This window comes from Myxocyprinus asiaticus, chromosome 49 (genome assembly GCF_019703515.2).
Source record: "Myxocyprinus asiaticus isolate MX2 ecotype Aquarium Trade chromosome 49, UBuf_Myxa_2, whole genome shotgun sequence".
NCBI classification, from domain to species: Eukaryota; Metazoa; Chordata; class Actinopteri; order Cypriniformes; family Catostomidae; genus Myxocyprinus; species Myxocyprinus asiaticus.
The window spans coordinates 13,521,472-13,542,680 of NC_059392.1; the positions used below are offsets into that span (position 1 = coordinate 13,521,472).

Genomic DNA, 21,209 nt, shown 5'->3' on the forward strand with positions numbered 1-21,209 from the left:
GCAGGTGTAGAACCGTGTGAGGATGTGTCGGTTCATTCCAAACTTCCTCAGCCGTCTCAGGAAGAAGAGGCGCTGATGAGCCTTCTTCACAACGACTTCAGTGTGGATGGACCATATGAGTTCCTCAGTGATGTGGACACCCAGGAACTTGAAGCTGCTGACTCTCTCCACTGGTGCTCCATTGATGGTGATGGGACTGTGTTCTCTGTCTTTTCTTCTGAAGTCCACCACAAGCTCCTTTGTCTTACTGACGTTGAGGGAGAGGTTGTGCTCCTGACACCAGTGTGTCAGAGTGTGCACCTCCTCTCTGTAGGCTGTTTCATCATTGTCAGAGATCAGACCTACCACCGTCGTGTCATCAGCAAACTTAATGATGGCATTGGAGCTATGTGTTGCCACACAGTCATGTGTGTACAAGGAATACAAGAGTGGGCTGAGAACACAGCCCTGTGGGGCTCCAGTGTTGAGGGTCAGTGATGAGGAGATGTTGCTGCCTATTCTAACCACCAGGCGTCTGCTTGACAGGAAGTCCAGGATCCAGCTGCACAGCGAGCTGTTTAAGCCCAGAGCCCGGAGTTTCTCCTCTAGCTTGGAGGGCACTATGGTGTTGAATGCTGAGCTGTAGTCTACAAACAGCATTCTCACATAAGTGTTCTTTTTTTCCAGGTGGGAGAGAGCAGTGTGTATTGTAGATGCAATGGCATCATCAGTGGAGCGGTTGTTGCAGTAAGCAAACTGCAATGGGTCTAGAGAGAGAGGCAGCAGAGAGCAGATGTAACCTCTGATTAGTCTCTCAAAGCATTTGCTGATGATGGGGGTCAGAGCAACAGGACGCCAGTCATTTAAGCAAGTTATTTTTGATTGCTTTGGAACAGGCACAATGGTGGATGTTTTAAAGCATGTTGGGACTACAGACAAAGAGAGGGAAAGGTTGAAAATGTCCGTAAAAACACCAGCCAGCTGGTTCGCGCACGCTCTGATGATGTGGCCCGGAATGCCGTCTGGGCCCGCGGCTTTGTGGATATTCATCCGTCGGAAGGATCGGGTTACATCCGCTACAGAGACGGAGAGTGAACTAACCTCTGTAGCTTCGGCCGCGAGAGCTCTCTACGTATTTAGCTCATCCGGGAGAGAGGCAGTGGTGTTCATGGCGGTTTTTATTCCCTTTAAAGTCTGTGATGATGTTAATTCCCTGTCACATGCTTCTAGAGTTGGTGGTGTTAAACTGTCCTTCAATCTTATTCCTGTACTGGCGTTTTGCTGTTCTGATAACTCATAACTGGCTTGTTTATGCACCTCCGCGTTCCCAGAATTGAAAGCGGAGGTCTGCATATTAAGTGCCATGCGAACATCGCTATTTATCCATGGCTTCTGATAGATAGATCCGGATAGATAGTTCGGATAGATCCGCGTTGTTCTGGTCGGAACCACGTCCTCCACGCACTTTCTGATGAAACACATTATGCTATCAGCGTAAAGCTCAATGTTGTCATCAGAGGTGGACCGGAACATCTCCCAGTCCGTGTGATCAAAACAGTCCTGTAGCGTAGAGTCTGATTGGTCCGACCAACACTGGATCGTTCTGAGGGTGGGTGCTTCCTGTTTTAGTTTCTGCCTGTAAGCGGGCAGAAGCAGAATGGAAGAGTGGTCCGATTTGCCAAATGGTGGGTGGGGGAGGGATTTGTAGCCATCCCGGAAGGAAGAGTAGCAATGGTCCAAAACCCGGTCCCCTCGTGTGTTGAAACTAATGTGCTGGTGGTATTTTGGTGCGACTGATTTGAAACTGGCTTTATTAAAGTCCCCAGTCACAATGAACGCGGCCTAAGGGTGCGCAGTTTCCTGCTCACTTTTACTCCCATACAGTTCCTTGAGTGCCCGGTCTGTGTCGGCTTGTTGGGGATGTACACAGCAGTGACAATGACCACTGTGAATTCCCTCGGTAGCCAGAATGGTCGACATAGAAGCATGAGAAATTCCAGATCAGGAGAGCAGAAAGACTTGATAGAATGTACGTTCCTATGATCACACCAGGATTTATTGATCATAAAACATACACCACCACCTCTGCTTTTACCTGAGAGGTCTTTCGCTCTGTCCGCTCGGTGCACGGAGAACCCCGCGGGTTCCATGGCTGAGTCTGGAATCTCCGCAGACATCCAAGTTTCTGTTATATATAATGCAGCAGTCCCTCGTCTCTCGTTGGAAAGAGATCCGTGCTTTCAGCTCGCATAGCTTGTTATCCAGAGACTGAATATTTGCCAGTAGAATACTGGGTAGCGGGGGTCGATTTGCGCGCCGTCTTACTCTGATGAGAACGCCGGCTCTGTTTCCCCTTTTCCTCCTGCGTTTCCGCGTCCGGACTGCCCAGACAAAGGGCTCCGCTTGCGTGTTTGTAAACAGCGGGTCGGCATTGAGGAATATGAAGTCTGGTTTACGGTGTGAAATTGCTGAACCAATGTCCAAAAGTGTTTGTCTGTCATAGACAATAAGGCAGACAACATCCAAGACAAAAAACATAAGAATTGTGAACAAAACAAACAAAACACTACCATGTTGTGTCGGAGCTCGCAACGCAGCAGCCATACTCGGCGCCATCTTGAGTCCAAAAAAGAGCAAGAGAGTCATTATATTGGTAAATAAGCATCTACAATTCAAATGTCTCAAACAGATTAAAGATAAATTAGGGAGAGTAATTATTGTTTTAGCTGAAATTCAGGGGCAATTTTTATTTTGGCTTATATTTATGCACCTAATGCTGATGATCAGGGCCTTTTTATAGATCTTAATGGGATGTTGCAAGCCGCTGGCACCCCTAATGATATAATATTGGGAGGAGACTTTAATCTATTGATGGACTCAGTTCTTGATCATAGTGAAGCAAAAATGTGTAAGACCCCTAAAGCAACATTGATGCTTCACAGGATGTGTAAGAATCTTGGTCTTACAGGTATTTGGAGACTTTTGAACCCATCTGGTAGGGACTATACATTTTTTCATCAGTCCATAAGATTTATTCTAGAATAGATTTTTTTTTTTTTTATATATCTAAGTCCCTCATTTTATCTGTTGTTGATTGCTCAATTGGAAACATCTTAGTCTCAGATCATACCCTGGTGAGTTTAAAGGTGTTGCTACATATAGAGAAAAATAAATAATATAGATGGCGCTTTAATGTATCCCTTTTGCAAAATCATGATTTCTAACAAATGTTAAAGACTGAAATCAATGTTTATATGGAGACCAACTGGTCCTCAGTATCCTCTGTGGGCGTGGCTTTGGAGGCACTTAAGGCGGTTCTTAGGGGTCGGATCATACAGTATGCCTCATTCATCAAAAAATTATAAGCACGAGAATTCGTGGAGTTGGAAGGAAATATTAAAAGTGCAGAGGCAGTGCTGAAGCGCCGTTTGTCGTCTGATGGACTCAGAGAATTGACCCGATTGAAATATAGATATAATACTATTTTGTCGCGGAAAGTGGAGTTTTGGTAATTCAGGGCAAGACAGTCATACTTTGAGTCAGGGGACAAAGAAGGAAAACTTTTGGCTAGATATATAAAGCAGAGAGAGTCTTTTTCTATCATTCCCTCAGTGAAATCTGCTGGTGGTGAAATATTTACCTCGGCCATTGATATTAATAATGCTTTTAAAGAATTCTACCTAGATCTCTATAGTTCCACATCTTCATCTACTGATGAAGATATTAGAAACTTTGAGGAACCATTAGAATTCCCTAAATTGATGACTGAACAAAAATTATCTTGATTCTGAGACAACCTTGGAGGAGCTTGATGAGGTCATTAAGGCCCTGCCTACAGGCAAGGCTCTGGGGCCTGACGGCTTTGCCGCTGAGTTTTTCAAATCTTATGCTACCGAACTGACTCCACTTTTGTTAGAAGTTTATACGGAATCATTAAAGAATGGAAAGCTCCCGCCAACCATGACACAAGCCCGGATCAGTCTGATTCTTAAAAAGGACAAAGATCCAAGCGAGTTTAAAAGTTACCGTCCAATTTCCCTGATCCAGTTAGATGTAAAAATTTTGTCAAAAATTCTGGCTAACTGATTAAGTAAAGTTATGACATCACTTATACATATAGATCAGGTTTATTCGGGGCCGTAGCTCTTCTGATAACATTAGGCGTTTCATCAATATCATGTGGTCAGTAGCGAATGATCAATCTCCGGTCGCTGCCATCTCCCTTGATGCCGAAAAGGCGTTTGCTATGGTAGAATGGGATTATCTTTTTAAGATTTTGGAAATGTATGGGTTTGGGAGTACTTTTATTGGTTGGATTAAGTTACTTTATAGACACTCTGTAGCAGCGGTACTAACAAATGGACTAATTTCAGATTATTTTAGTATGGATAGGGGCACCCGGCAGGGTTGCCCTATTTCCTCATTATTGTTCTGTCTTGCCCTGGAACCATTAGCAGCCGCAATAAGAAAGGAGGATGATTTTCCAGGGGTGATTGCGGGAGGTGTAGCGCATAAGCTTCTGCTTTACGCAGATGATATTTTATTATTCATCTCCGACCCCACTAGATCTATGCCTTGCCTCCACAGAATTATTAATTCCTTTTCCAAGTTCTCAGGATACAAAGTCAATTGTTCTAAATCCGAAGCTTTGGCTTTGACAGCATACTGTCCAGTAACGGCCTTCCAGCCGGGCGCCTTCCAGTGGCCCAAACAGGGCATTAAGTAATTGGGAATTTTATTCCCAGCAAATTTGTCTGATTTAGTCAGAGTTAATTTTGATCCCTTAATAAAAAGTTTTTCGAATGATGTGGACAGTTGGGCTTCATCACATTTATCGATGATTGGGAAGGTTAATGTTATTAAAATGAACTGTATTCCAAAATTCAACTACCTGCTACAGTCTCTCCCTGTTGATGTCCCCCTCTCTTATTTCAAGCAATTTGATAGCATAGTGAAGTCCTTCATTTGGAATGGTAAGCGTGCCAGATTAAATTTCAATCAGTCACATAGGCCGATGGACAAAGGTGGGCTAGGCAACCCAAGATTTTGTTTTATTATTATGCATTTGGTCTCAGACATTTGGCTCATTGGTCGCTTCCACCTGAAAGAGCCCCTCCCTGGTTTTGCATTGAACAAGAACTTCTTGCCCCTATTTTGCCATTGCAAAGCCTTTCCATCAAACTAACCAGAGAAGTTAAATCACACCCCGTTATTTCACATTTGCACTCAGTATGGACAAAAGTGTCCAGAGTGTTTAATTCAGATATTTATCTAAATGTTGACTCGAGCCTATGGCTAAACCCCAAACTATGCATTAATAAGTCCCCTTTTTGTTTGTCTGAGTGGATTGCAAGGAGGGTTAATACACTCGGTGATCTTTATGAGAGTGGTGTGATGAGATCCTTTGAAAATTTGGTTCAATATTTTGGGATCCCCAGATCTCAGTTTTTTAGGTATCTTCAGCTACATCACTTGCTCTGTACTATTTTTGGGAATAGCATACACCTCCCTAGAGCGGCAGATACTCTGGGAGAGGTAACTTCTGCTTTTGTAAAAGGCCATGAGGCATCAGTGTATTACTCCTTATTAATTTAAAGTCTGGGGGACGGAGTCTCAACCACTCTCAAAAGATTATGGGAGAGGGATTTAGACCTGGAATTGGAGGAGGGAGAATGGGCTAGGATTTTACAAAACATAAAAACTGCATCTAGAGATGCAAGGGTGCGCCTTATACAATTCAAGATTTTACATCGGTTCTACTGGACCCCCTCTAAATTGTATAGGCTTGGTCTTAATGACACACCACCTGCTGGAGATGCCAATCAGAGTATGGCGATTTAACCCATGTCTTTTGGGAGTGTGTTGATATTCAAAAGTTTTGGTTAAAGGGGCAGAGTCTGGTATGTGAGGTGTTAGGTATTCAGGTATTATTCTGCCCCAGACTCTGTATCTTGGGTGATGGGGCGGTCACTGACATTGTAAGTAGACACATAAAGAATTGGGTCTAAACCAGTGTCATGACTGCCAGGCAGATCATTTTGAGGGGCTGGAGGTTGGCTGGAGAGCCCTCTTTTCAGGAGTGGTGCTCGGAGATGGGAAGGGTGGCGGCCTTTGAGGAGGTTACATTCAGAGGAACGGGGAGGTATAAAGTGTTTGTGGAGAAATGTGTGATTATTGTTGTGTTTTTTTTTAATTTGTTTATTTATTTATTTTTTATGTCTTTTTTTATGTGTGTGCATGTGTGTCTATGTCATTTAAGACCACTGTTATGTTGCTGGGGTTAGAGTTGGATTGGGAGGGGGAGGAGTAATACTTGGGGTTAAGTTTGATTCTATGTATATATGTTTTGTTCTATGAGGTACATTTATGTGTCAATAAAAATTGTTAATCAGAAAAAAATGAAGCATTATATTGTTACATATTGTTTTGTTTTCTTTCCTAAGATAGAAATAAATGTATTTTGACAAGAAAATATTTATATATAGTGTTAAATTTCAGCACTTATCTGCGATTAATTGCGATTAACTACAAAAAATGTATATTTAGATTAATCATGATAAAGTGACTGACAGCACTAGAATATAGTAAATAGTATAAACTATATACTGTATATACAGTATATATACACTACCGGTCAAAAGTTTTGAAACACTTACTTATTCTTTATTATAATTTTTTATCACATTTTAGAATAATAGTAAAGTCATCAAAACTATGGAATAACATAAATGGAACTAGGGGAATTATGTTGTGACTAAACAAAATCCAAAATAAATCAAAACTGTGTTAAATTTTAGCATCTTCAGAGTAGTCACCCTTTGCCTAGAATTTGCAGACATGTACTCTTGACAATTTTCTCAACCAACTTCTTGAGGTATCACCCTGGGATGCTTTTTAAACAGTATTGAAGGAGTTCCCATCTATGTTGGGCACTTATTGGCTACTTTTCTTTATTATTTGGTCCAAGTCATCAATTTCAAAATCTTTTTTTTTAATTAAATTTTAGTATTATAATGAAATAAATTAATATGGTGGCACAATTATATTTGTGTCTACAAAACTAATTTCAAACATTTAAGCATACGCCTTCAGATAAAAAAAAAAAAGTAAGATCATGAGAAACATTTCAGTCAAGTGTTTCAAAACTTTTGACCGGTAGTGTATATGTGTATATATATATATATATAGTTAGTTTTGTACAACTGTCATACTCTTTTCATTTTTATCCCCCATGATTAAGAGAAATAACAAGACATAATTCTGCCATGAAATGTACACAATACAACCATACACCAGTGTTAACATATGTGACGAGGAGGAGGGCGTGGCTGGGCCCATCACGGCTGGCGCTGAATCAGCTGATCAGCGGGAGAGCAAGATAAGGGGTGACCGGAGACGCCGGTCCAAGAGAGAGAGACTCAAGCGGCCGTGCTGCACGTTTGTTTATGTTGGTTTTAAGTTTACCATTAAAGTTTATGTTTACTGTTCATCCTCCTCCTTGCCTGTCCTTATACCGTTACAGTGGTGCCGAAACCCGTGAGGGAGGAGGGATGCGCTGTCGCGGAGTCCTCGCCGCTGCCATCTGCCTGAGGAGCTGTCTGCCTGGGGACGGAGGGGTCGCTGCTGGCCGCCGAGAGCCAGAGGAACTGCGGCCAACTGCCGAGAAGGGGAGGAGCGGTTCTGTCCGCCAGGGGCCGGAGGACTCGCTGCCATCCGCCAGTGGAGGCACGAGCTGGCGTCCGCCAGAGGGCGGAGGAGCGGTTGAGGACCAGGCGACAGTGCGTCTGGGAGCCAGCAAGCAAGTTCCTTTCTCTCTCCTCTCTCTCTCTGTGTGTCTCCGCTTGCCCCTTCCCTCTCCCCATGCCTCCCCTCTTCTCTCCTCCCCAGGTTCACAGGAGGCGAGGTGGGCCACTGGCTGACAGAACGGCCGGAAGGGCAGAGTCTCCCCCCGAGATGGTGGGTAGTTAGTCAGACCGGTGGTGCCCCGGCCTGAAATCGGATAGGGAAGAAGTTTGATGAGGAGGAGGGCGTGGCCGGGCCGTGATGGAGCACGGCCGGCGCTGAATCAGCAGGAGAGCGAGATAAGGGGCGACTGGAGACGCCAATTCGAGAAAGAGAGACGCACGCGGCCGCACTGCATGTTTGTTTATGTTGGTTTAAAGTTTACCATTAAAGCTTATGTTTACTGTTCAGCCGGTTCCCGCCTCCTCCTTGCCCGTCCTTATACTGTTACAACATCATATGTTTCCTCTCTAAAACATGTTGCAATCCAAACATTGCCGGAAAACACCATAACAACAATAACTGACTACAAAGAATGTGGCATAAATGTTTTATGAGTACACACCAAACTTGTTTTTATGTCAGTCTGTGCTTTTTTTTTTCTTTTTTTTTTTATGAAAACATGCAATAGACGGCCGTCTATGACCATTGTGCCGCATCCTGCTGTTTTTTCTGCATCTTGCACTGGAGCGCCATGCTTTTTTTTTGACACCGTGTCAATTTAACAAGAACTTCAACTTTAAAAAATACGTCTCGAGACACCTGCTTTCTGTTCTTTCTGTTAGTTGTGCTGCGTCTCGCTTTTTTTTTTTTTTTTCGCAAAACAGTTCGGTCTGAATAACCTCTAGGTTATTAGATGCAAATTACCCTATCAGTGGCAAAGAACAGGTATGAATGCATGCCTTTTGTTTTTGGCACCATTCTGAGTAAACTCTAGAGACTGTTGTGCGTGAAAATCCCAGGAGATCAACAGTTACAGAAATACTCAAACCAGCCCATCTGGCACCAACAATCATGCCACGGTCGAAATCACTGATATCACATTTTTCCCCATTCTGATGGGTAAAGTGAACGTTAACTGAAGCTCCTGACCCGTATCTGCATGATTTTATGCATTGCACTGCTGCCACATGATTGGCTGATTCGATAATTGCATGAAGAAATAGGTGTGCAGGTGTTCCTTATAAAGTGCTCAGTGAGTATGTGTAATGTTTCTTATACAGCTATGTAGAGCGGGATTTATTCCAATGAGATTTCACTGCATGATGAATAAAAATAGAAACCAAGCAACCCAAAATATGTCCTATAACTGTTGCTCGTCATTTGTTGCAGTCACAGTTAGGACAAAAACTCTAGATTAAAATGGCAGATATAATTTGTATTGCTTGTTGCTTTGTTGTTCACGTCTAGTTCGGATGCAGTGTAAGGGGCCATTCAGACCCAACGCTAACAAAAGCTAGACGCAGTGCAATGCATATACAGAATGTAGATGTCTCAAGTGATTTGTGTGATTTTAAAAGTTTATGTTTTTTTACCTGACACACCATCTAAAAACCATAAGACGCTGAAAATACAGCTCGGCGTGGCGCAACGGTCAAAGACTTCTGTCCACATAGAAAAACAAAGGAAAAAAGTGCAGATGGACCCTTTCAGTTTAAATAATATACAAATCCCTGAACCCAACTTTTTAAGGCTTTGGCAAACAGAAACAGTTTCATCAAAAGCTTGTCAAAATATCTGTGGGGTTCCAAACTGAATAAATTAAATACATTAAACCCTTCGAATGTCAATTCAAAACACATTTCTTAACCCAAGTTGCCCTAAAAAAGCCTTTCACAGGTGGATTATGTCAAGAAACAAGTGCGTGGTTTGAGACTTCAATAAAGATACAGACCAGTTTTTATAAATCTGTAACCCTAAGTACGAGCAATAGTATAGTGAAGCTTGTCCTAGAACTGCAAGGACATGAGGACATGTAATAGCAGGCCAGCACCATATTCTGAGCCCAAGTCATCTGGTGTGTTTGACAGTCTGGGTGCTGCATGCCATGCTGGCTGTTTCAGGATGTTTATAGTGCTGTGTAACAGACTGACATTCCTCCACTTAGCACTGATTCTGTCCACACTGCCTCTCTACCACACACACACAGTGCCTCTGAGAACTGACTGCTTTCATTAGCATCAGATGTCTAGCCAAGCGACAACCTCAGGACAGGGTGTGGCAAACTCTGTCAGACGCCCAACATAGACACAAACACAAACACAAAACACGATTCTGTATAATGACTCTGCAGACACCTCAGGAAGTTTTGATAAAATGCAAAGCTTTAAAACATGAATCAGCAAACATCTCACAGGTTACATCAGCCTGGGACATCACACAGATCACATCAGGATGTTGCATACCGCAGGTCTGCGATTCAGCAAAGTCAGACCCTAAGTCAGCAATATGTAACATAAGATGACAACATGGCTGATTATATGTGTCACGTCCTGCGACCAACGTTTAGATCACCTTGGGTGCCCATCGTGCACACGTGGGGTCTTTTGCAAGGTTTCGTATTTGCCACTGGTTTAGATGACAATGAATGAGCATTTTTTGGCGATAACACATTTAATGTAAACGGCACCTTAAACAAGATAATCTGCACAATGGCAAATTTAGTATAGAATTTGAATAGACAAACACATCTTTTGTTGGTGATTCACTGCTTAATGTTCGTAGGGCTGGGTGAAATATAATATATTTACAATATATTCAATATTTTAAAGTTTAAATAGTGTGTCTGATTAAACCTCTGATGTTTGATTAATTTCTGCAAATCAGTTCTTTTTAACTATCCATTTCAATGAATCTGTTAAAGGGATAGTTCATCCAAAAATGAAAATTCTCTCATCATTTACTCACCCTCATGCCATCCTAAATGTGTATGACTTTCTTTCTTCTGCAGAACACAAGTTAAGATTTTTAGTAGAATATCTCAGTTCTGTAGGTCCATATAATGCAAGTGAATGATGACCAGAACTTTGAAGATCCAAAAAGCATAGAGTGTCTGCATAAAAGTAATCCATACGACTCCAGTGGTTTAATCCATTTTCTTCTGAAATGATATGATAGGTGTGAGTGAGAAACAGATCAATATTTAAGTCCTTTTTTACCATAAATCTCCACTTTTACTTTCACATTCTTCTTCTTTTGTTTTTAACAATTCACATTCTTCATGCATATTGCCACCTACTGGGCAGGGAGGAGAATTCATAGTAAAAAAAGACTTAAATATTGATCTGTTTCTCACTCACACTTATCATATCGCTTCTGAAGACATGGATTAAACCACTGGTTTTATGGATTACATTTCTGCTGCCTATATGTGCTTTTTGGACCTTCAGAGTTCTGGTAACCAATCACTTGCATTGTATGGACCTGCAAAGCTAAGATATTCTTCTAAAAACCTTTGTTTATGTTGTGTTGTTTGTGTGATGGTGCTGTTTTTTACATCAGTATTGTCCTGACTATACTTTTAGATCAGTTGAATGCCGCTTTGGTGAATAAAAGTACCAATTTCCTTCTGAAACAGCAAAATCTGTAAATTTTCCCAGTGTGTGTGTATACATACATATATATATATATATATATATATATATATATATATACATACAGTCATGGGAAAAAGAAAGTACACCCTCCTTGAATTCTATGGTTTTACATATAGGACATAATAAAAATCATCTGGTCCTTAGCAAGTCTTAAAATTAGGTAAATACAAGCTCAGATGAACAACAACACATGACATATTACACCGTGTCATGATTTATTTAACAAAAAAATAAAGCCAAAATGGAGAAACCATGTGTGAAAAACTAAGTACACCCTTACTGCTTCCATAGGAATTAAGAGGCTAAGTAGTAGCCAGGTGCTGCTAATCAAATGCCCTTGATTAATTGATCATCAGCAAGTGTGACCACCTCTATAAAGCTGAAGTTTTAGCAGTTTGCTGGTCAGGAGCATTCAGGTGTGTGTTAACACAATGCCATAGAGGAAAGACATCAGCAATGATCTTAGAGAAGCAATTGTTGCTGCCCATCAATCTGGGAAGGGTTATAAGGCCATTTCCAAACAATTTAAAGTCTATCATTCTACAGTAAGAAAGATTATTCACAAGTGGAAAACATTCAAGACGGTTGCCAATCTTCCGTCCCAGCAAATTCACCCCAAGGTCAGACTGTGCAATGCTCAGAGAAATTGCAAAAAACCCAAGAGTTACATCTCAGACTCTACAGGCCTCAGTTAGCATGTTAAATGTTAAAGTTCATGACAGTACAATTAGAAAAAGACTGAACAAGTATGGTTTGTTTGGAAGGTTTGCCAGGAGAAAGCCTCTTCTCTCTAAAAAGAACATGGCAGCATGGCTTAGGTGTGCAAAGTTGCATCTGAACAAACCACAAGACTTCTGGAACAATGTCCTTTGCACAGACGAGACCAAAGTGGAGATGTTTGGCCATAATGCACAGCACCACATTTGGTGAAAACCAAACACAGCATATCAGCACAAACATCTCATACCACCTGTCAAGCACGGTGGTGGAGGGGTGATGATTTGGGCTTGTTTTACAGCCACAGGACCTGGGCACCTTGCAGTCATTGAGTCGACCATGAACTCCTCTGTATACCAAAGTATTCTAGAGTCAAATGTGAGGCCATCTGTCTGACAGCTAAAGCTTTGATGAAATTGGGTCATGCAACAGGACAATGATCCCAAGCACACCAGCAAATCTACAACAGAATGGCTGAAAAAGAGAAGAATCAAGGTGTTGCAATGGCCCAGTCAAAGTCCAGACCTCAACTGATTGAAATGCTGTGGCGGGACCGTAAGAGAGCTGTGCATAAACAAATGCCCGCAAACTTCAATGAACTGAAGCAACGTTGTAAAGAAGAGTGGGCCAAAATTCCACCACAACGATGTGAGAGACTGATAAAGTCATACAGAAAATGATTACTTGAAGTTAATGCTGCTAAAGGTGGTTCTACAAGCTATTGAATCATAAGGTATACTTAGTTTTTCACACATGGCTTTTCCATTTTGGCTTCATTTTTGTTAAATAAATCATGACATGGTGTAATACAGGGGTGTCAAACTCGGTTCCTGGAGGGCCACAGTCCAGCAGAGTTTAGCTCCAACCCTAATTAAACACACCTGAAGCAGCTATTCAAGGTCTTCAGGAGTGCTTGAAAATTACAAGGAGGCATTTTGGAGCAGGGCTGGAACTAAACTCTGCAGGGCTGCAGCCCTCCAGGAACTGAGTTTGACACCCCTGGTGTAATATGACATGTGTTGTTGTTCATCTGAGCTTGTATTTACCTAATTTTAAGACCTGCTAAGGACCAGATGATTTTTATTATGTCCTGATACGTAAAACCATAGAATTCAAGGAGGGTGTACTTTCTTTTTCCCATGACTGTATGTGTATATATATATATATATATATATATATATATATAAAATATATAGACAGTGTATTCAGACCCCTTCATTTTTTTTTTTTTTCACATTATGTTGTTGCAGCCTTCTGCTAAAATGCTTTAAATTATTATTTTTTTCCACATCAATCTACACTCCATACCCCATAATGACAAAGCAAAAACCAGATGTTTGATAACTTTGCAAATTTATTAAAAAGAAAAAAAACTGAAATATCACATTGACATAAATATTCAGACCCTTAACTCAGTACTTAGTTGAAGCACCTTTGGCAGTGAATACAGCCTCAAGTCTTTTTGGGTATGATGCGACAAGCTTTGCACACCTGGATTTGGGGGTTTTTTGCCATTCTTTTCTGCAGATCCTCTCAAGATCTGTCAGGTTGGATGGGGACCGTCGGTGGAGAGACATTTTCAGGTCTCTCCAGAGATGTTTGGTTGGGTTCAAGTCCGGGATCTGGCTGGGCCACTCAAGGACACAGAGTTGTCCCTGAGCAACTCTTGCGTTGTCTTGGCTGTGTGCTTAGGATCATTGTCCTGTTGGAAGGTGAACATTTGGCCCAGTCTGAGGTCCTGAGTGCTCTGGACCAGGTTTTCATTAAGGATATCTCTGTATTTTGCTGAGTTCAGCTTTCCTTCAACCCTGACCAGTCCCCCAGTCCCTGCCGCTGAAAAACACCCCCACAGCATGATGCTACCACCACCATGCTTCACCGTTGGGATGGTAATGTGCAGGTGATGAGTGGTGCCTGGTTTCCTCCAGACATGACACTTGGAATTGAGGCCAAACAGTTCAATCTTTGTTTCATCGGACCAGAGAATCTTGATTCTCACAGTCTGAGAGTCCTTTAGGTGTTTTTTTATGTGTCTTGCACTGAGGAGAGGCTTCAGTCTGGCCACTCAGCCATAAAACCCAGATCGGTGGAGTGTTGCAGTGATGGTTGTCCTTCTGCAAATTTCTCCCATCTCCACACATGATCTCTGGAGCTCAACCAGAGTGACCATCGGGTTCTTGGTCACCTCTCTTACCAAGGCCCTTCTCCCCCGATTGCTCAGTTTGGCTGGGCGGCCAGGTCTAGAAAGAGTCCTGGTTGTTCCAAACTTCTTCCAATTAAGAATTATGGAGGCCACTGTGCTCTTGGGAACCTTCAGTGCAGAAAAAAAACATTTTGTAGCCTTCCTCAGATATGTGCCACAATCCTGTCTTTGAGCTCTGCAGGCAGTTCCTTTGACCTCATGGCTTGGTTTTTGCTCTAATATGCATTTTCAGCTGTGAGACCTTATATTGATAGGTGTGTGCCTTTCCATATCATGTCCAATCAATTGAATTTGCCACAGGTGGACTCCAATCAAAGTGCAGAAACATCTCAAAGATGATCCAGAGAAATGGAATGCACCTGAGCTAAATTTCAAGTGTCATAGCAAAGAGTCTGAATACTTATGTCAATGTGATATTTCAGTTTTTTCTTTTTAATAAATTTGCAAAGTTATAAAAAATCTGTTTTTTGCTTTGTCATTATGAGGTATGGAGTGTAGATTGATGTGAAAATAATAATAATAATTTAAAGCATTTTAGCATAAGGCTGCAACATAACAAAATGTGAAAAATAATGAAGGGGTCTGAATACTTTCTGAATGCATTGTGTGTATATAATATATATATATATATATATACATATTTATATATCTCGTTGTGTAGCCCAGTGCCACGTTTCAGTATATGATGACATTGTGAATCAAGAAATGTTTTGTCTCTAAGTAAATATGCATTTTGTATACTAGACATAGAATAAGACAGGAGTGGATTACATTTTGAATACTGATTCTATGAGTCGATGAGCTATGAGTCTTAAATAATTAGTATTAGGACAATCTGTACATGTACCACATACCGGGAGTTTTGGGGCACTAAAAATAAATTTTACAGGCATGTTGGCAGTTGGAATGGAAGAACATTCCAAAATTGCTTTAAGCAGATTAAGCACTCATAATGACAAAACAAACACCTCCCAACACTTTGTTTTGATTTTGGGCATGAACAGGAAGTGCACACTTACCTTTGGATTCTCAACAGGCTCTGCACTTTGGTCCTCACTCCTCCTTTGCTCCTGCATTATAATTTCCTTCAAGTATTCGTTCACCTTGAATGATGGAGTAAAACACATAATATCTATTACAAGGAGCATGTATAGAATGCATCTGTATGCATCTTAAATGATACACTTCAACAATGCCACTTATATATATATATATATACACACACACACACACACACACAAATATAGGTGCTATTTTTTGACTTTTACAAAAGCCCATTAAATTTGGTTAGGGCAGGAATAAAACAAAAGATACACAAACATTTTCCTTGCTGTTCCTAATGGTTTGTTCACTGGCTGTTTAGCATTTGTGTGTACATTTGTGGTTGTGCCTTGATTTAGGCAGATTGTACAGCTGACCTGCAGTGTAAGGGAATGGAAAATGTCCAGGCCCTGTGGGGACGCCCCTTCACAACCAATGAGGAAATATATTTATAACTGAATAGGTGTAATACACCTCTTTAGTAAGGACTAAGCTGCTGAAGAAGACTTTGTAGCAACTTCTGCAGGCTACAGCAAACACCCAAATCCAATCAACTCCAGAAAATAATTTCATGATTCTGAACCCAAATCTTACAACAGATGGTTTTGAAATGGAGGTTGTATGTAAACAGTTGGAGATGTGTATACCTTATTCATCCAGCTGGTGACAGCATCCTCCGTGTCGTAGGGGACATCTCCATCTGGGTCATCGGTGGAGTATTGTCGCATGCACGCCATCACTTTCTCCACGCTCACCGTCTCCACCGTGTACGCCATCATCAGCGTGTCAATCATGGCTAGGTGGGCGCTCTGCAAACAGCAAATCAATAGAGACCCCTAAGCCCAAATTGCTGACACAGGCCCTATTCATGAATACATATATTGACTATCATCTCTCTCTCTGTTGGCAGTTAGTCATCACTCTCTTGAAGTTGTTGCCCTGGAAACAGCAGCATCTGTCCCCTGTTGCTCGACCCAATTAGAGATAATCTTTCCTGAGATAGGACAGCAGCTCCTGCTCTTGCTTGGGGGCCCATCCTTTCAGTCTCTACATTATATTATTTTGGATCTTCTCATAAAGACAGCATAAAAGTAATCCATACAACTCCAGTGGTTAAATCCAAATCTTCAGAAACTATACGATAATTGTGGGTGAGAAACAGATCAATATTTATGTCATTTTATCTATAAAGTCTCCTCCCTGCCCAGTAGGTGGCGATATGCACAAAGAACGTGAATCCACAAAAATAAATGAAGATTGTGAAAGTGGAGATTTATAGTAAAAAAGGACTTGAATATTGATCTGTTTCTCATCCATACCTATCATATCACTTCTGAAGAAATGGATTATATCACTGGAGCCTTATGGATTACCTTTATGTTGCATTTATGTGCTTTTTGGATCTTCAAAGTTTTGGCCACCATTCACTTGCATTGTACGGACCTACAGAGCTGAAATCTTCTTCTAAAAATCTTCGTTTGTGTTCAGCAGAAGAAAGAAAGGCATACAAATCTGGGATGGCATGAGGGTGAGTAAATGATGAGAATTTTTATTTTTGGGTGAACTATCCCTTTAAAGCTTATGACCAAATATGAGTCTATTACCCTCCTCTAAAATGCTACTGCAAATATCTTTCCAGAATTTCTTAGGCCAAGTGGGTTTCTGACCAATATAAACTACATATTGGTTAATTAAACGAGGGATTGAAACTGTCAACCCCTTTATCCCAACACTCCCACGGGAGGTGTGAATTCCTCCAGCATGTAATAACATCCTCTTCATGAGCTCTTGACATCGGCCTCAATTTATCCATTAAATTAAATAAGCAAAAACAGCATGTTACCTCCACAACCATCATCAATACCTCTGGGTACAATCAACTGATAACTCTCCCATCTCAACCACAAATTAAAACCTGTCCGTCTTATTAAGAGCCTTGTTTGCAAAGACAGATAAGACACTAAGAGGATATTGATCTTGCTTGGCTAAAAGCAAACCCAAGTGAAAGGAAATGCTGCATAGTGGGTAAACGTCTTTTGATGAATCATTACAGCCAGGAAAACATTGCAATACGAGATGAGTGCTTCTCATAAACATTGCTCATTGGATTGTACCACATACGGATTTAATTCCAGGGCCGCCCCTGCATCTGCGCAGACTGATCTCACATTAAAATCAGAAAGAATAGGTTGCCTTTTTTTTCTTTTTTTTTTTTAGCAAATATTTGCTAGATTTGCGGTCTATGCTGATTGAAATTTGAAACACTGCCCCCAGTGGCCAAAGTGGTAAGTGTTGTTGGGCGTATGGGCACATGTGAGCTCCGTTTTGCGAGTGAAATGTGCCAAAGGGAGTGGTGAAGTGAGCTTTTTTCAGTAATGTTAGGGGGGAAAAAGGCAACCTTTGAACCGGGGTCGCCACTGATTATGCGAACGTGATTTCTTCCTGGATTTAACATGGGATACGAACCGGGGTATCCCACGCTGCTAACACAACGTGCATTGGGTCGCACCACAAAGGAGGGTAACTCGCAGTTGAGCCGATGCAAACATGTCTGATGGGAGATGGCGCCTGTCAGTGAGTTGGCATAATGTCGCTGATCCTAGGGTACCAGAACTTTTGTAAACAAAATGGTGATTTAACGTGTGATCACATTGATCTGCCTGCAGTTAAATGTTTTTTTTTTTTTTTTTAAGCAATCAAAGACCAGTGTTAATTCATTACTGTTCTTTGTAGCCCTTTGGCTCAGTAATGTGATGCTGATTTTTTTGGTCTGGATCTGTTAAGTTACTCAAACATTAAACATGCATTAAAATAAATACGCATTAAATACATAATTATAAAAAAATTAAATAAAAATAAAAATGCAAATCACACAAACAATTTCTTGAATACACCTCTTCTATGATTAATATGTTTTCAATTACTGAGCTCAAAGCCATTCAAATATTTTTTCTGGGGCTTAAAGTAAAAAATGTCATGTGGTACAACCATCCGGAGACTGTTTAAAAAAATAAATAAATAAAACAAAATTTGATGTTGAAATTCTTGAAAAAATAAATGTTGGCATGAGTAGTACACAGAATAATCTTTAATAATTATTTCTGAAAAAGCGGCAAAAACAATTTGTTTCAAAATATTATTAAATATTTGAAAAACTTTTGTCCACCAAGTCATGTGGTGTAACCAACATGTAGGTTGTCATTTTGTTTTCATGTGACAAAACAAACAAACAAACAAAAAAACAGAGAGGAGTCCTTTAGACCCTAAAGACTGTTTAAATGTTTTTTTTTTTTTTAAATAAAATGTACATTTCCGACATTTTTATGAAAAGATATTTGGAGTAATTTTGAGAAAACTTCTTGATATTCTTGACAAAAACAATTCATGATAATTTATTTATTTATTTTTAATGATTATGTTGTGTACATTCATGTATTGAAGGTGCAAGGAGAGTATTTTAATACCTTTTACTTTTTTATTTTTAAAGTCATTAATTCATTTTTTTGTAGAAAATTCTATAAATGTTTTCAAAAATTGATGAAACCAAATTGGACAAAAATTACATTTCTATGACCATGAAACGTGTCTTTCAAGCTAGATTTTTAAACGATTTCAAATTTTTATCACCTCTGACAACACTTTTTGCCAACGACCCAGTCCCCAATGTCCGATACAAGATTTTGTTAGTGGCCGTGTAGTGATGCAAGTTTTTAAACAAGACCATTGTTAATTTTCTGTGTATAATTCAAGTTCTAAAAAATTTAAGGTCAGCTAATTAGATTTTACAGTGTATGTTTATCAATAATATTAAATGAAAATATAAGTAATTAAATTTCTATATTCAGTTTGAATTGAATTAGAACGAAGTTGACTGAACTAAGAATGTCAAGTTTACTTAAAAAGACATTAAGCTCATTTAACAAGTTTTACTGATCTAAGTAAAATTTATGTTCTGTTTAAACAACTTTCTCTCTAAAGTAGGCACAACTTAAAATGTTAAGGCAGCACAAACACTTTTTTTAGTGCATTGTTTATGTTGAATTCCCAAAAAAGCTGATGTACCAAAAATCAACATGACTTCATAGGCAGTAGCACATTCCTTAGCACTGCACATTTTTCTGCCGGCAAAAGTTTCTGACCTTTCACGGTAAATCTGAGTTTGACTTGAGCTGAACAGGTAGTTTGAAATGCCACAGCACAGCTTTTCTGTCACATCACACATGTATTAACACAGTTCGATGGAAAGATTTGCTGTGACATACCCCAGTTATACTGCTACTGCAGTAGCACTGTTCAGTCAGTGATTTCTCTCGCTCGAGTGAATCTGATTTTTCTCCGCATGAGCTGTGACACTCCTACGTCTTATCACGGGGAGAAAACAGAAGTCTGTTACATAAGAGTCTGGCTTTTCGTTTAAGCTGATTACACTTCTAAATCCTTTTACTGATTAAACATTTTGCAGTCTGAAAGTGCATTAATGGTCATAGTGTTTGTGCGCTGTGATTTAATTATTTAGCTTAGGATGAAGATCTGTTCTTCTATCATAATAGTTTCCAAAACAGAGAAAACCCCCACAACTTTATATTGCAGAAGAAATATAAAGGTTAGATTTGAACCTGCATCTCCATTGAGCACCATGGCTCCACATGTCTGGAGAATGAGCACTAACTGCTAAGCCTCAGCTCTGACTGCTCAACAATTAAAGGAATAGTTAACAAAAAATGAAAATGCATCATTTACAAGGAAAAAAAACAAGAAATCAAACCAGTCTTTGGCCTAAAATACTGTATGGAACCAGCCTAAGGTCTGTTTTGGGGACTTTTACACAAAAAACCATCTTAAACCAGCTTGAACTGGTTTGCTGGTCTTAGCTTGTTCAGCTGGACTCACAGTCTGGCCAAGCTGGTTTGTTTAGATGGTTTTAGAGGAATTTTGGGGACGTTTCAGCTGTTTTCTGTTGACACGTATATATTGGCCACCGCCACTGATCATCAGTGCCCAAAACCCCTCAAAAACCAGATAACAGACCAGCCTGACCAGGCTGGGAGAAAAGCTTAGATCAACAAACCAGCTAAACACCATAATGCACAGGTTGGGAGACGAGCTTGAATTGCACTGAGCACTAATGGATCCACCTTGCGAGCACAGTGCCCCCTCCATCACCACCACGTGCCTTTACATGGCATCTCCATGGTAACGGTGCATGTATGAACAGCGGGGAGAAGGAAACGTCGGGTTGGGGTGTGTGTGCCTCTTGTAGCGGGCAAGCGAGCAGAGCTACGTGTTTGTGCTGACGCTCGGATTTGATTGACAGGTTTGGCTGGCAGCTGAACGACGCACATTAGCCGCATTTCCACTATCGGGCCAAATGAGGGCGTGCAAGTTGTATTCCCACTGTCACTTCCGGGGCTGCATCGTGCCTCCATGGGGTTTCCTTGGGTCAACGGCCAAGTACCTTTGACCCGCCGATTACCCTTGGGCCAAAAAAGGCCAACTGGGGGTTGAGCCCAGCTGGCACCAAGGCAGCATATTAAAGGCAGGTTTTAGGGCAACGCTGTAGAGATGTTGACTCGATGGTGGGAATAAAGATCGACTTTGGTCTCGTGGCTCGAGGTCCGAGACTATTGGCCCCAGTTGACAGCACTGGTTCGCACTGGCCCAATAGTGGAAACGCGGCTTATGTGGTATATATATATATATATATATATATATATATATATATATATATATATATATACAGTTGTGCTCAAAAGTTTGTATACCCTTGGAGAATTAGTAATATATGTACCATTTTTAAAGAAAACATGAGTGAGCAGGAAAAACACTGTGGCATGGGGGGCGTGGTCATGTGTCGGTCTGCGGGAGAGGGAGAGCGGTAAGGCTCGTCACCT

The 21,209-nt window shown here is 40.7% G+C and overlaps 1 protein-coding gene across 6 annotated transcripts in view; it reads right to left on the reverse strand.

Moving 5' to 3' along the window:
• Positions 1 to 21,209, reverse strand: part of LOC127438472 (calmodulin-regulated spectrin-associated protein 2-like) — a 92,820-nt gene that overhangs the window by 34,641 nt on the left and 36,970 nt on the right. For all 6 annotated transcript variants that reach the window (XM_051694090.1, XM_051694089.1, XM_051694088.1 and 3 more), the window contains exons 3-4: positions 15,966 to 16,127; positions 15,297 to 15,380 (exon numbers count right to left, since the gene is read on the reverse strand). In XM_051694090.1, the coding sequence (XP_051550050.1) occupies positions 15,297 to 15,380; positions 15,966 to 16,127 (246 nt within the window). The remainder of the gene's footprint in view (positions 1 to 15,296; positions 15,381 to 15,965; positions 16,128 to 21,209) is intronic.